A 12,906-nucleotide genomic window follows, 5' to 3' on the forward strand; every position below is an offset into this window, starting at 1 on the left:
AGCCTAGCTGTGCTTCCCAAGGGATGACAGGAGCTGCAGCAGGTAGATGGAAGAGAAGGAGCTGCCCACGGCCCAGGCTCTCTGGCTGCCAAGCTGGCAAAGTCACAGCTGAGGTATTAATGGAGCAACGAGTTTCTTAATTGTGAGGTGTGAAATCAGTGCTAAATTAGACAGCTTAGCCAACAGTTTACAACTAAGTTTGTGGAAAACTGTCATCTTTCCCTGTCTCTAATCAGTCTTGAACCCAAAATAGAATGGCTTCATTCTGTTCAGCCTCTTCTCGTGTGTGACACTCACTACTTCCCACAGGTGCCCACGTTCACATGCTCCATTCATACTCACTCCTCTTACAAACCAAGTGACCATCGATAAACAATTATTAAGCCCTACTATGTGCCTACCAGGCATCATGTTAGTCTCTGGGCATATTCAAATGAACCTTAGTGAACTCACTGGTTCAGGAATTCCATCCAACAAAACAGACCACAACCTGTCCATGCCTGCCCATCTTTCAGTGGGACTCGGACACTTGTTCATGTTCTGCCTGATGTTCATTATGGGGCAGACATCCATTCAATATGCTGAAGGATTCACTTGGTTTCTCCTGGGAAAAGGAGGGTATCACAATGGTATCTGACTTTTTTTGCCATGGCAACCAGGGATCCCAAGACAAAAAAAAAAATGAAATAGTCTCTGACCTCAAGAAGCTTGCATTCTACTGGGGAGCGGAGCAATACAGTAGAAAAGCAAATGTCCATAGACATACTCCAACCAACATGAAGAAAAGGCAAGATAACCATAGTTAAATCCCAGTCAACATAGGGGAAAGGAAAGATGCTTATAGATACATCCCAGGCAACATGGGGGGAAGGCAAGATATACATACATATATATATATATATATATATATGTATATCAATATGCTGAATGTGCTATATGTGAATATATAAAACATATATACTATATATAAATAAATATACAAGTAAGTAATGAACCTACTCACACATACAACGATCCCACATAGAAACACAATCTAACCTACACCTGAATACAATCCTGGCTCTGACACTTAAGTAGATGATCCTTAGCAAGTCTCAACCTCTCCAGAGATAAGAAAACTTATGTCTCAAGAAGAACAAAAATGACTTCCTCATCACTGTTCACTTGTTTCAGTTATGTCCAACTCTCCGTGAATCCATATGGCTTTTCCTTGGCAAAGATACTGGAGTGGTTTGTAATTTCCTTCTCTAGCTTATTTTACAGATGGGGAAACTGAGGCAAACATGGTGAAGTGACTTGCCTAGGGTCACACATCTAATAAGAGTCTGAGTCTGGATTAGAACTCAGAAAGATGAGTTTTCCTGACTCAAGGTCTAGCCTTCTGTGCACCATGGAGACACTATATCATAAATATGCAAATAACCCTAACATCAAACTAAATGCTAGGTAAAAGATTGTAGGTATGGGATGCTGGTGCATATATAGGGTCTGATTGTTTTTACTACATTTTTTCCCTCTCTATTAGAGGGTACTGGGTGAGTGTTTCCTATTACTTCCCTTCATATACTTTCTTTGTAAAAAAATTTATTCATGTTGCTAAATATTTCTTAATCACAGAAAAATTTTTAAAATTAATTTAAATTTAAAATTCATTAAAATTCTTTTGAGTTCCAAATTCTTTTCCCCTCAAGCCTTCCATACCCTTTGAGAAGGCAAGAAATATGATATAGAATATACATGTGAAATCACTTAATACACTTTCTTTCAAGTCAACATGGACAGCTGACTAGCCATTTCTTATATATGTTTTCCATCTCCCATCTCCAGACCTTTGTCTGAAATGCACTTCCTCCTCACTCCCACCTCTCATCAACCCTACTTTTATTCAAAGCAAAGTTTGGCTGCCACTTCCTCCATGAGGTCAAGCACAAGATATGACTTACAGTAGGTATTCTTTTGATGATGCATTAATAAAAATTAATCACAATATGTATTATAATATGTGCCCTGAAATTTCTCATTTATATAGAAAGGTTTAAGGTTTACAAAGAAGTTTCCTCATAGTAGGTCCAAGAGATAGGTTGAATAAGTATCACTTGTGCTCATTTACAGATGAGGGAAATTAAGTAACTTGTCTATAGTGGCTGGGCTAGTTAGTGACAGGTCCTGGATATGGTCCAGGGATCCTGACTCCTCGTTGAGATTACCTGGGGATTGACCTTTCTGAACTGGCTGGTTGGTCATGAGCCATGATGACCCCTCCTCCCAGCCAGGTTTCAATTTCTTACCTGCTTGATTGGTGGTAATATTGACGGAAGCAAACTGGGGTGAGAAGGGGCTCTGGTCAGTGACCCCATTCACTGCTTGGATCTCAAAGGTGTACTGGGTGTGGGCCAGGAGGTCGCTGATATAGATCCGGGGCTCCGTCAGACCCAGCTGCCTTGGGGCAAACTGGACGTTGTCCCCGCAGCGGGTGCAGGCGCCCCGACCTGAGCCGCAGCTTTTGCAGATGATGTTGTAAACCAGGTCCTCTCGGCCCCCCGAGTCCCGGGGTGGTGTCCACTCTAGCATGAGGGAGGTCTCATTGATGCTGGAGATGACAGCTTGAGGAGCAGAAGGGATGGCTGAGGATGAACAAAGGAATGGGTTAGTGGCTGGTGAGGGGAAGGTCTCTTAATCCTTAATAATAATACAACCTTACTGTTGAACTGTGTTCATTCAATGTGAACTTCATAAACCTTCTGACATAGATTTGATCATGCCCCTTCCTTACGCAAAAACCTTCTGAGGTTCCCTATTGCCCCTAGGGTAAAATATAAAATCCATAGTCTGCCATTTAAAGCTCTTTGCAATTGGAACCTTATCTAACATCGCTCTTGTTTTGTTTCCTATTACTTCCCTTCAAACACTTTCCATTCAAGTCAAAGCAGCTTGCTAATTAGTGATTTTTTGTAAATGGCATTCCATCTCTTCCCTCCAGACCTTTGTATATCTAGTTCTTGTCTGAAACATGCTCCTTCATCACCTCCACTTCTTAGAACCTCCCAGTTTTTTCAAAGTATAGTTTGGGTGACACTTCCTACACAAGACCTATGCAGTAGGCACTTAATAAATGCTTACTGACTGACCAACTGACTGATAGCCCTAGTTTTTAGTGTTGTCTCCTACTTGAGGAATAAATAAATAAATATAATATACACACACGCACACACATACACACACATATATAAAATTCATATTTACTTATCATCCCTCCCTGCCCCCCCCCCCAAGAATGTCAATCCTTCAGGGCAAGGAATGTTTCATTCTTTTTCCTGCACATTCAATATCTAGCAGGAGGTCTTAATAACTGTAGAATTGAAGTCTATTGAGGGAAGTTGCTTCTTGATCTCAAGTGGCTCCCAAGGACCTATTCAATACCAAGAACAGCTTTAAAGCAGCCTCCTCCCTTTGAGCATCCCTTCTCTCTTGAATTTCCTGCTCCTCTTGCCATACCATCAAACTCTTAGCTCATACCTAGACCCTCCCCTCCTCTCTCTTTCCTCCCAGGTGATATCTTACTCATCTTCCAAGAATACCTTCTTCCACAAAGTTTTCTCTAAGCACCCTATCTTCTTACTAATAATAGCTAATATTTATATAGCATTTTAATGAGTACAAAATCCTTTAAACATACGATCCCATTTGGTCCTCATATCCAGCCTGAGATATTGGTCATATTATCGTCATCCCCATTTTACAGATGAGGTAACCAAGACAGGCAGAATTTAACTTGCCCAAGGTCACACAGAATATGTGTTTGAAGCAGGATTTGAACTCTCTAGCAAGAAGTCTAGCTGGCTGTGTGATCTTTAATAAATGCCATTGTTTGGTTTTAGAGATGGAAAACCCTTAAACCTCATCATTTTTATAAACATGATTTTATGTTTTGTATGTCTTGGACAGCAAAGAGATCACATCAGTCAATATTTATAGAAATTAATTCAGGTTATTCACTGGAAGGTCAAATACTAAAGTTGAAGTTTAGATCCTTTGACCACAGAATGAAGAGATGGAACTCTTTGGAATAGATCCTGATGTTGGGAAAGATTGAAAGCAAAGAAAAAACAAAGGAGACGGCAGAGGATCAGATGGATAGATAGCGTCATAGAAGCTATCAACATGAATCTGGACAGACTTCAGGAGATAGTAGAGGATAGAAGGGCTGTGGTCCATGGGGTCACTAAGAGCCAGATACAACTGAAAAACCACATGTATAAGAGGAATTTCCAAACAGACAAAAAAAGTCCTCTTAACGCCAAGATTCTATAGTTACTCTTGTTTGTGTATGACTTTAGGCCACTCTGTCCCTGATCCCTAGGATTACTGGTTTTTGTCATGAGATCTATGGTTACCCAAAAGAAAATCAATCTGGAAAAATCAAGTGAATGAAGAACACATACTACCTAGACTTTGACACGGAATTAGACAAGCATTCCATTTAAATTCATCAATTAATCCATTTTGGTTAAACTCGCAGATGGATAATAAGCTATGGCCAAAACTAGAGGGAAGATATCTCTCTAAATTGAATTTGAGAAACTGCTTTACTTTCAAAGGGCCCAAGCTGTTTCTTATGACAAAATTCATCTTTAATATTAATACCCTTCTGGAGATGCTACTTATAACAAATATTGTAATATGAATGTCTCAGAAGAGTCATTATGCAGCCTACATCTCTTCACTGGGTCCACAAGACTATCATGAGTGGCATTGCGGAATGCTTTTTAAAAGATAAGATGATCTCGATCAACAGTATTCCCCTCACCTACTTTTCTAGTCACTGTGATAAACAAAGGAAATGAAGTCTATTTGGCATGACCTGTCCTAAGGAAGCTCTACTGGCTCTTTGCAATCACTGCTTCCTTTTCTAGGTGGCTACTAGCCATGCCTTGGTCCATCCATCCCTCTTGTGTCCTAGAATTTTGAAAAGGAGCTCAAATTTAGTTTTCAAAGTCCACTTTTGCTCCCTTTTCAGAAAATCAGAGAAAATTAGCCCTTTTCCAGTTCCATGGCATCTCTTTTATTTTTCCATATTGTTTCAAAGTTCACTGATGGTGCTTCATAATAACTTGGTTCCTTCAGTACCATGGACTGCAGCTTCCCTAGCTGTGGCCACCTGAGGTTATCAAAGACTGTGGGATGCTTCCTTGCTATCTCCCTTAACTATAAGAATAAGTCTCAACTGCTGTTCTCATTTTGTTCTTTTCAGTCCAAGGATTATCCCTAGGGGAAATAGGAGCATGAAAAAGAGCTGAAGAGTTCTACCTTTCCTCTTTCTTTCTTTAATTTTTTTTAAATTTAAGGCAATGGAGTTAAGTGACTTGCCCAAGGTCACACAGCTAGACAATTATTAAGTATCTGAGGCTGGATTTGAACTCAGGTCCTCCTGACTCCAGGGCCAGTACTCTATCTACTGTGCCACCTAGCTGCCCCTACCTTTCCTCTTCCATATGTTTTCATCTTCCCAATAGACTTGCCTCTTCTCTGAGCTTTCTCTTTTCTTTTCAATTAATATTTCATGTTATTTTTTCAATTACATGTCATGAAAATTTTTCAACATTCATCCAGATGCATATGCATATTTTTAAGTTATATAATTTCCTTCCACCTGGTCCCTTCCCATCCCCCTTCCCTCAGTACTTCTCTTTTCCCTAAAAAAGAACCAAATTTTTTCGTTGAACTTAACCTTCCCTTTCAGTCTCAGTCCATTCATTCTAAGCATTAGCTCTCTTGATCCTATCCTTATGTATTCATTCTCTAGTTTTTGTTTATTTCCATATTCTCTACGGGCACTGAAAAGTCCAAGTTGACCATTTAGGGCTCTGTGATGCCTCTGGACAACCGGCTGGTGCAGTGGATAGACACTGGACTTGGATTCAGGAAGACTCATCTTCATGAGTTCAAATCTAGCCTCAGATATTTACTAGCTGTTTTTCCTCATGTGTAAATTGAGTTGGAGAAGAAAATGGCAAACAACTACAGGATCTTGATCAAGAAAACTTCAAAAATGGGTCACAAAGAGTCGAATGTGGCTGTACAACAAATGCCTCTAAAGAGAAGTTGGTCTCTCTCGGGAAATTCCTTCTCGGATTTATTTCTCTTTGCATCTTTAGACTTTCATCCTTCCTAGGATCATTTCTCCTATGGAATTTTAGGCCACAGGCTCCTCTCTAAACTTTCTCAGAGCCCTTTGAAATAATCTGTTTTCCCCAAATGGGTTCACATCAGGACATGCCTAGCTTTCCTCTCCTCAATCAAAAAATTTTAACATGGAAAGTCCACTTTCCCTCATGCTTCAGTAGCCTTCTTGCTTGAACTGAAATGGTAAATATTCTGAAGCGCAATGAAGAGACATTTGGTGGGTGGACACAGATGGGAATATTTTCCCAACAGAGGTTTGTAATCGAGTGGTATAAAAGATGTGGTTTGTTGGGGGCCATGGGCAACCAGATTAGGATGGAGGCTGGCTGGACAGCAAGAATCAATGGAGAGCCAGAATGCTAGGTGGGAATGCCTATGATACTAAGGGAGCTAGAGAAAGGCCACGAGGACATTGAATAGATTCTCTAGGGAGAGCTCTCAGAAGGGCATAGGTAATAATGGGGCAAGATGAGAAGGTACAGGAGTACCTCATTAGTAGAGGGTCCTGGGTATAGTAGAGACTTGGTTATCATCTATCTAGTTTAAGTATCATGCATCTGTCTATTTATTGACATATAATTTCCTCCATAAGATTGTAAACTTCTCAAGGGCAAGGGCTGTTTTAGCCATTCTTTGTATCTGTAATACTTAGGGACATGGTAAGTAGTTAATAAATCTTTGATGATTGATTGACTAATGAATGTTTGAATGAATGGCTCTCCCTTTTCTTTTCATTTTTTTTTCTAGAGGGAAGTAATTTATTCTTTTTTTTTTCAAGGCAATGGGGTTAAGTGCACCCAAGGCCACATGGCTAGGTAATTATTAAGTGTCTGAGGTCGGATTTGAACCCAGGTACTCCTGACTCCAAGGCCAGTGCTCTATTCACTGCACCACCTAGCTGCCCTGGAAGTAATTTATTCTAAGGGCTTGATGTGTGACCCCTCTGAGGAGCAGTTGAGTTTTAAGAAAAGGTTGTAAGAGACAATACTGAACTGCCCAAAGGGGTCTTCCTTACAGGACTGAGTCTGGCCATGGATCATATCTCTGTCTCCAATTTTGCTCCCAACGAGAAGGTCCTTATGGGCCCATTCCTCATCTAGTTCTCTAAGAGGCACTGAAGCTGAGAGGCACCTCTCATTGTAGGGAAGGACAAGGAATGAAAAATTGTTAAGCATCTACTATTTGCCAGGCCCTAAATTTTATTATATGCTTTACAAATACCTTCCTATTTGATCCTCTCAACAACCCTACAAGGTAGGCACTGTAATTATTCCTATTTTACAGTTGAGGAAACTAAGACTAATATAGGAGAAGGCACTTGCCCAGGGTTACATAGCTAGTATATGTCTGAGGTTGGGTTTGAACTCAGGCCTTCCTGACTCCAGTTCCAGTGCTCCTGTGTCAACTAACTGCCAGATATGCCAGCAAGGATTGGACCGATAACTTATATCCCCAGGTATATGGTGTCTGCCAGGCAAGAAGTTTAACCATAAACTGGAGATGGAAGCAGCAATCTTAGGGTTCAGCTAAGATCATGGGCCAGAGGCTAAACTCCCTGACCTGTTGGTCTGAAAGAGCTGATAAACTATCTAATTCAAATGCAGAGATAGGCTCACTTAAGTTGAATAGCAATTATAAAACATCTTCCTTTGCTGAGGGAGGGAGAAATCCATGGGCCAAAATAAATTAAAGAATGTCAGTGCTGGGAGGATATTGATTGTTAGGGGTCCCCAGCTCAGAAAAGTTCCTGAAAAAAACACTAACTTTAGAGTCTGGAACTCTAGACCCTCCAGGACTACAGTCTAGCTTTCCAGACATTATTCCCCTTTACACTGTCTATTCTGGTCAAACTGGACTAAGTTGTTCCCTAATCTCTCCTCTACTCTGTTCTAAAATCCTTTAGAACTTGGATAAGCTTTGATTGTGGCTACATGATGCATCCATGTGCTTGAGCCCCTGGCGAGGGGTCTTTTTCACACAGAAATTACTTTCATGTCTCAAAGAAAAGGGTCATCTCTTTTCCACCAGGTATTTGGCTCCTACTTCTTAAGAAAAATGAATTTAAGCCAAAAGAATATTTCAGGGTGGTATATGAGTGAGTGATTGGTCTCAGGTAGCATCTGAATCACAAGGAAATGATTTTTTCCCTGGGGTGAACTTAGCCAGGAATATGTCCCTCCAAAGTGCCCTTCTCCCCCAAACATACTGGTGCATGGCATCTCCAATGGGTCCAGGTCAGCTCGATAGTACCCGTTGCGGCAGACACAATTAGTGGCTCCTTCTGAAGTGGTCCGGCTGTTGATGGGGCAGTGAGTGCATCCTTCGTCCCCCTGGTTGGCCTTGAAGGTCCCAGATGGGCAACCTAGAGAAGAAAACATATGATAGTCACCCAAAGAGAAATCAATGAATAGAACTGCACTCTGTGTGTGTGTGTGTGTGTGTGTGTGTGTGTGTGTGTGTGTGTGTGTGTGTGTGAAGGAGAGTCAAGAGTTCTTAGTCTGAAAAGCAGCTGGTACAAGAATTATTATTCCCATTTCACAGAGGAAGAAACTGAGGGTTGAGGAAGGGAAGGCAATTAATTGCCTAAGAACAGATGGGGAAGACCTGGGACTCATATTAGAATGTAGACTCTTTGGGAATAGGGATTATTTCATTCTTTGTCTTTATGTGCCCTCATAATAGAAGCTCTTAAGAAATGCTTGATTGGCTGTGAATTTGATTATCAGCTACCTTGCAGGACAGAAGGAAGACTTCTGTAACAAAACTCATAGATCTGAGTTCAAATCTCAGTTCTGTCCTTTACTTCTTGGGAAAGTCTCTAGGCTTTTAGAACCTCAGTTTCCTGATTTATAAAATGAGGAGATTAGAAGACTTGACTTCTGAGGTCCCTCTAGTTCTTGAGCTAAGATTCTACAGTTTCCCTCTCCCCCACCAAGAAATGCTCCTCTGATGGACAGGAAAATGAGTCACTGGAGGATCTGTGAGAACTTTCTCTGAATACCACTTCATTATAGATCTGAAACATATAAAAGATGAAAGGCCTCTGAACTGGAAAAGACCCTTAAGAGCCACCTGGTTCAATCTCTTTATTTTATTATTTATAAACCCTCTTATTTATATTTATTAAATACCCACATTTACATATTTATCAAACCCCTATATTATATATTCATTCATTATACTTTCACATATAAATATTTACTTATTATACCTCCACTTTATAAATTTTTATTTATTAAACCTTTATACCATCTCAATATTTATTTATTAAATATTTATATTATACAAATAAGAATTCACTTACATTATATATTTATTTATTAAGAATTTATATTATATAAATATTTACTTGTTAAATATTTATATTCATGGACATATTTATTTATTACATATTTACATTCAGAGAAACATTTATTTATTTAGCATTTATATTATATAAATATTTGCTTATTAAATATTTATAGTTACAGATATATATTTACAAATATTTTTAACCTCTTCCTTTATGTGAGAGCTAAGGTCCAGAGAGGCTTGCTAATTTTTCCAAGATCTCACAGGTAACAGGAACCTGACCAGGACTAGCACTTAGGACCTCTGAATCCAAACGGTAACTTTCCCATTACTGAAGGTATCCCAGTCTCCGGGTTCTATAATGGCAAACTGAGACTCACAAAGACACTGCAGGGTCATAGATTCTGAGCTGGAAGAGGCTTTAATGCCATCTGGTAAAACTTTTATTATGCATATGGGGAAATTGAGACCCCAAGGGGTTAAATGACTTGTCTGGCAGAGGCAGACTATGAACATGGATCCTTGAACTCCAAACCTTTCCTCCTTCCCTTTAAACCCTTGTCCTTTTCTCTTTTTTTTCTCAGCCCCTTTGACAGGGTCCAGTTCCAATCTGCTTGTAGTCTTCCAAAGGAGCCAAACCAGTCTTGGAAGACATCAGCTTTGGCAGGATTCTCTCTCACATGCAGTTGGAGGAGGCTGGGAAAGGCTGCTCCCCTCCCTTTCCCCCATCCCCCCCCCCCCCCCCCCGCAGCAGTTCCAATTGCCCAAGCTTTGTACTAAGGGACCAGGTTCCCAAGGGCTGTTGGGAAACTCTCCAGTCTCGAGGATGGATGGATGGGTAGATAGATGGATGCCCCTCTGAGCAGGCAAGGCCAGCTTGTCCGCAACACCAGCCATGGACAGTAGAGGGTAGCATCTGAGCTATAGGAAGCATGCCATCTCTACCCTCCCCCACAGCCCCCCAAAGCCCTCCAAGGCGTGTGTGACACATGTTCTAGCAATCTCAATAAATAAACAGGAGCCCCGGGTACGCAGAGGGGACTCCTTGCCTTTTCCAAACTCCACCCGCTGCCTCTTTCTATTCCCAACTTCCCAGGCAGAAGGAACAGATTTGTTTTGGAGAAAGCTCTGCTGGTTCCCCATTCTGCCTTTCCCTTGAAATCCAGAAGATAACAACAATGACAACAGTAAAAATAGCTGACATTTATACTGCACTGTGGGGTTTGCAAAACGCGTTGCAGATGTGATTTCATTTGGTCCTCATAATCCTGACGTGGGTGTTTTGCTTTTAAGGATCATTAGTTTGTGGAGGAGAAACTGAGGCTCAGACATACTAGCTCTGGTAGTATCTGAGATACTACTTGAACCCAGATCTTCCTGACTCATAGTCTAGTTTTGTGGAATTGGAGATGGAAGAGAACTCAGAGTCAATACCCAGCCCCTCCTTGGCACAGATGAAGAAGCTGATGCTCAGAAAGAGAACTGACTTGTTCAGGATCACATGAGGGGAGTGGTGGATTTGAATCCAGGTCTTCCAGTACTTTTTTCCAGTGTACCCCACTGTGTCCCCTCTCCCCATGGCACAGTGGATATTGCCATGGAGTCAGGAGGACGGGAGTTTGAATCCAGCCTCAGACACCTGACATGGACTAGTTGTGTGACCTTGGATAAGTCACTTAACTCTGATTATCTCTCATCCAGGACTGTCTCCAGTCATCCTGATTCATATCTGGCCACTGGACCCAGATGACTTTGGAGGAAAAAGTGAGGTTAGTGACTTAGCATAGCCCCCCTCATTAAAATGCAATTCATGTGCTTGTCATGGCATCACCTTCATAGTCTTCTTCAAGAATGAAGGACAACATCATCATCATCATCATCATCTTCCTCAAAGCACTCTGACCTTGCTGCAACTGAGTTGGGCTGGGGGTACAGACTTCTACCTTCAGGACCACTTGAAGGAACCAAGGTCTGGGAATCAGGTAGGTATCTTGTGCCTGCTCTGCCCCTGACTCATTGAGTCCTTGAATAAGTCATTTCCTCTCCCCAGGGCTCAGTTTCTTCATCTAGACACTACTGAGAAGGTAGAATGGTAGAGCCACTGACACGAGCTAGTCCCGTCATCTCATTTGGCAGAAGCCAGGGAGGCCAAGGCTCAGGTGGAGCGCTGACCTGCCTCAGGTCACCCAACCAATTAGAGGCAGAGCTGGGTCCAGAGACCAGATCTCCAGACTCCCAGGTCTGTGATATTTCTCATTTCTACTACACTCTGGTTCTTCTAATACACCACTGGAAGGGTGCCAGGCCGGGTGGCCTGGAGTTTGTAATAGAGATGAACAGGTCACCAGGGAAAGGCCCTGACATCCCCCCTGCACCGCCTTCCATACAATGTTGAAGCCAGAGAATGCTGGAAGGATCCTATTCCTGTGGCTTAAAGCTTCCATTCCTTCCTCAGGAAGCCTTCCTGATTCCACTCATTAGGAACAATCTTTGCCCTTGGAGAGCACTCTGCAACTCCAGTGTAACAACAACAAAACAACATTAATAATAATAACTAACATTTACAAAATACAGGCATTATGCAATGAGAAAACCTGAGTACTAGAATCATTTGTCTTCTTTGCTGCTGCTCCACTTAGACTGGGAGAGTTCCATATTGGTGTGGACCAGCAAAAACAGACTTATGCTAGTCTCACAACAAAGCTGTAAGGCTGGTACTATGACTGTTGCTGATGGTCAGTCCTTCAGTTGTGTCTTGTTGACCCCTTTTGGAGTTTTCTTGGCAAAGAAATGGTTTTCATTTTCCTTCTCCAGTCACTGTTTGTGCTTGCTTGTTGAATGAAGTGAATGAACTTGTGAAAACACAGTGATCCCTGAGGAATGAAGTTACCATCCAGGATCTCTATCTCAATTGCAAAGAAATTCCAGAAACTGGTTTGAATGATGGGCAAGAAGAACAGAGACCAGTGGGTGTTGAGGAATTGGAGGGATGTATATATATTTAGAGAGAGAAATGGGAGAGGTGGGGGGGGCGGATACTAGAGAAGGGAGAAAAGGGAAGAGAACAAGGATATGATAATGAAGGGGGCTCTCTTTGAAGACCTCTTTTAGCTCTGAATATTATATGTTTTAAAATTTCACATTACAAGATCCTTTCAGGATCTAACAATTTTAATTCTAAGGTTCCTCCCAGCTCTGACATTCTGTGTTCTAAGGACCCTCCCAGCTCTGATATCTTGTGTTATAAGGGTCCTCCCAGCTCTGACATTCTATGTTCTAAGGTCTCTCTTAGGTCTGACATCCTGTGTTCTAAGGACCCTCCCAGCTCTGGCATCCTGTATTCTAAGGGTCCTTCCAGTTCTGACATATTGTGTTCTAAGGACCCTTCCAGCTCTGACATCCTCTGCTCTTTTTTTATAATTTATTTTTATT

At 41.4% G+C, this 12,906-nt stretch overlaps 1 protein-coding gene across 1 annotated transcript in view; it reads right to left on the reverse strand.

Annotated features, from left to right (window-relative positions):
• EPHB2 (EPH receptor B2) overlaps positions 1 to 12,906 on the reverse strand; it is a 267,723-nt gene that overhangs the window by 58,317 nt on the left and 196,500 nt on the right. Inside the window, exons 4-5 of the mRNA XM_074218177.1 lie at positions 8,390 to 8,545; positions 2,289 to 2,624 (exon numbers count right to left, since the gene is read on the reverse strand). Of these exons, the coding sequence (XP_074074278.1) occupies positions 2,289 to 2,624; positions 8,390 to 8,545 (492 nt within the window). The remainder of the gene's footprint in view (positions 1 to 2,288; positions 2,625 to 8,389; positions 8,546 to 12,906) is intronic.

Source organism: Macrotis lagotis, chromosome 1 (genome assembly GCF_037893015.1).
Source record: "Macrotis lagotis isolate mMagLag1 chromosome 1, bilby.v1.9.chrom.fasta, whole genome shotgun sequence".
Classification (NCBI taxonomy): Eukaryota; Metazoa; Chordata; class Mammalia; order Peramelemorphia; family Peramelidae; genus Macrotis; species Macrotis lagotis.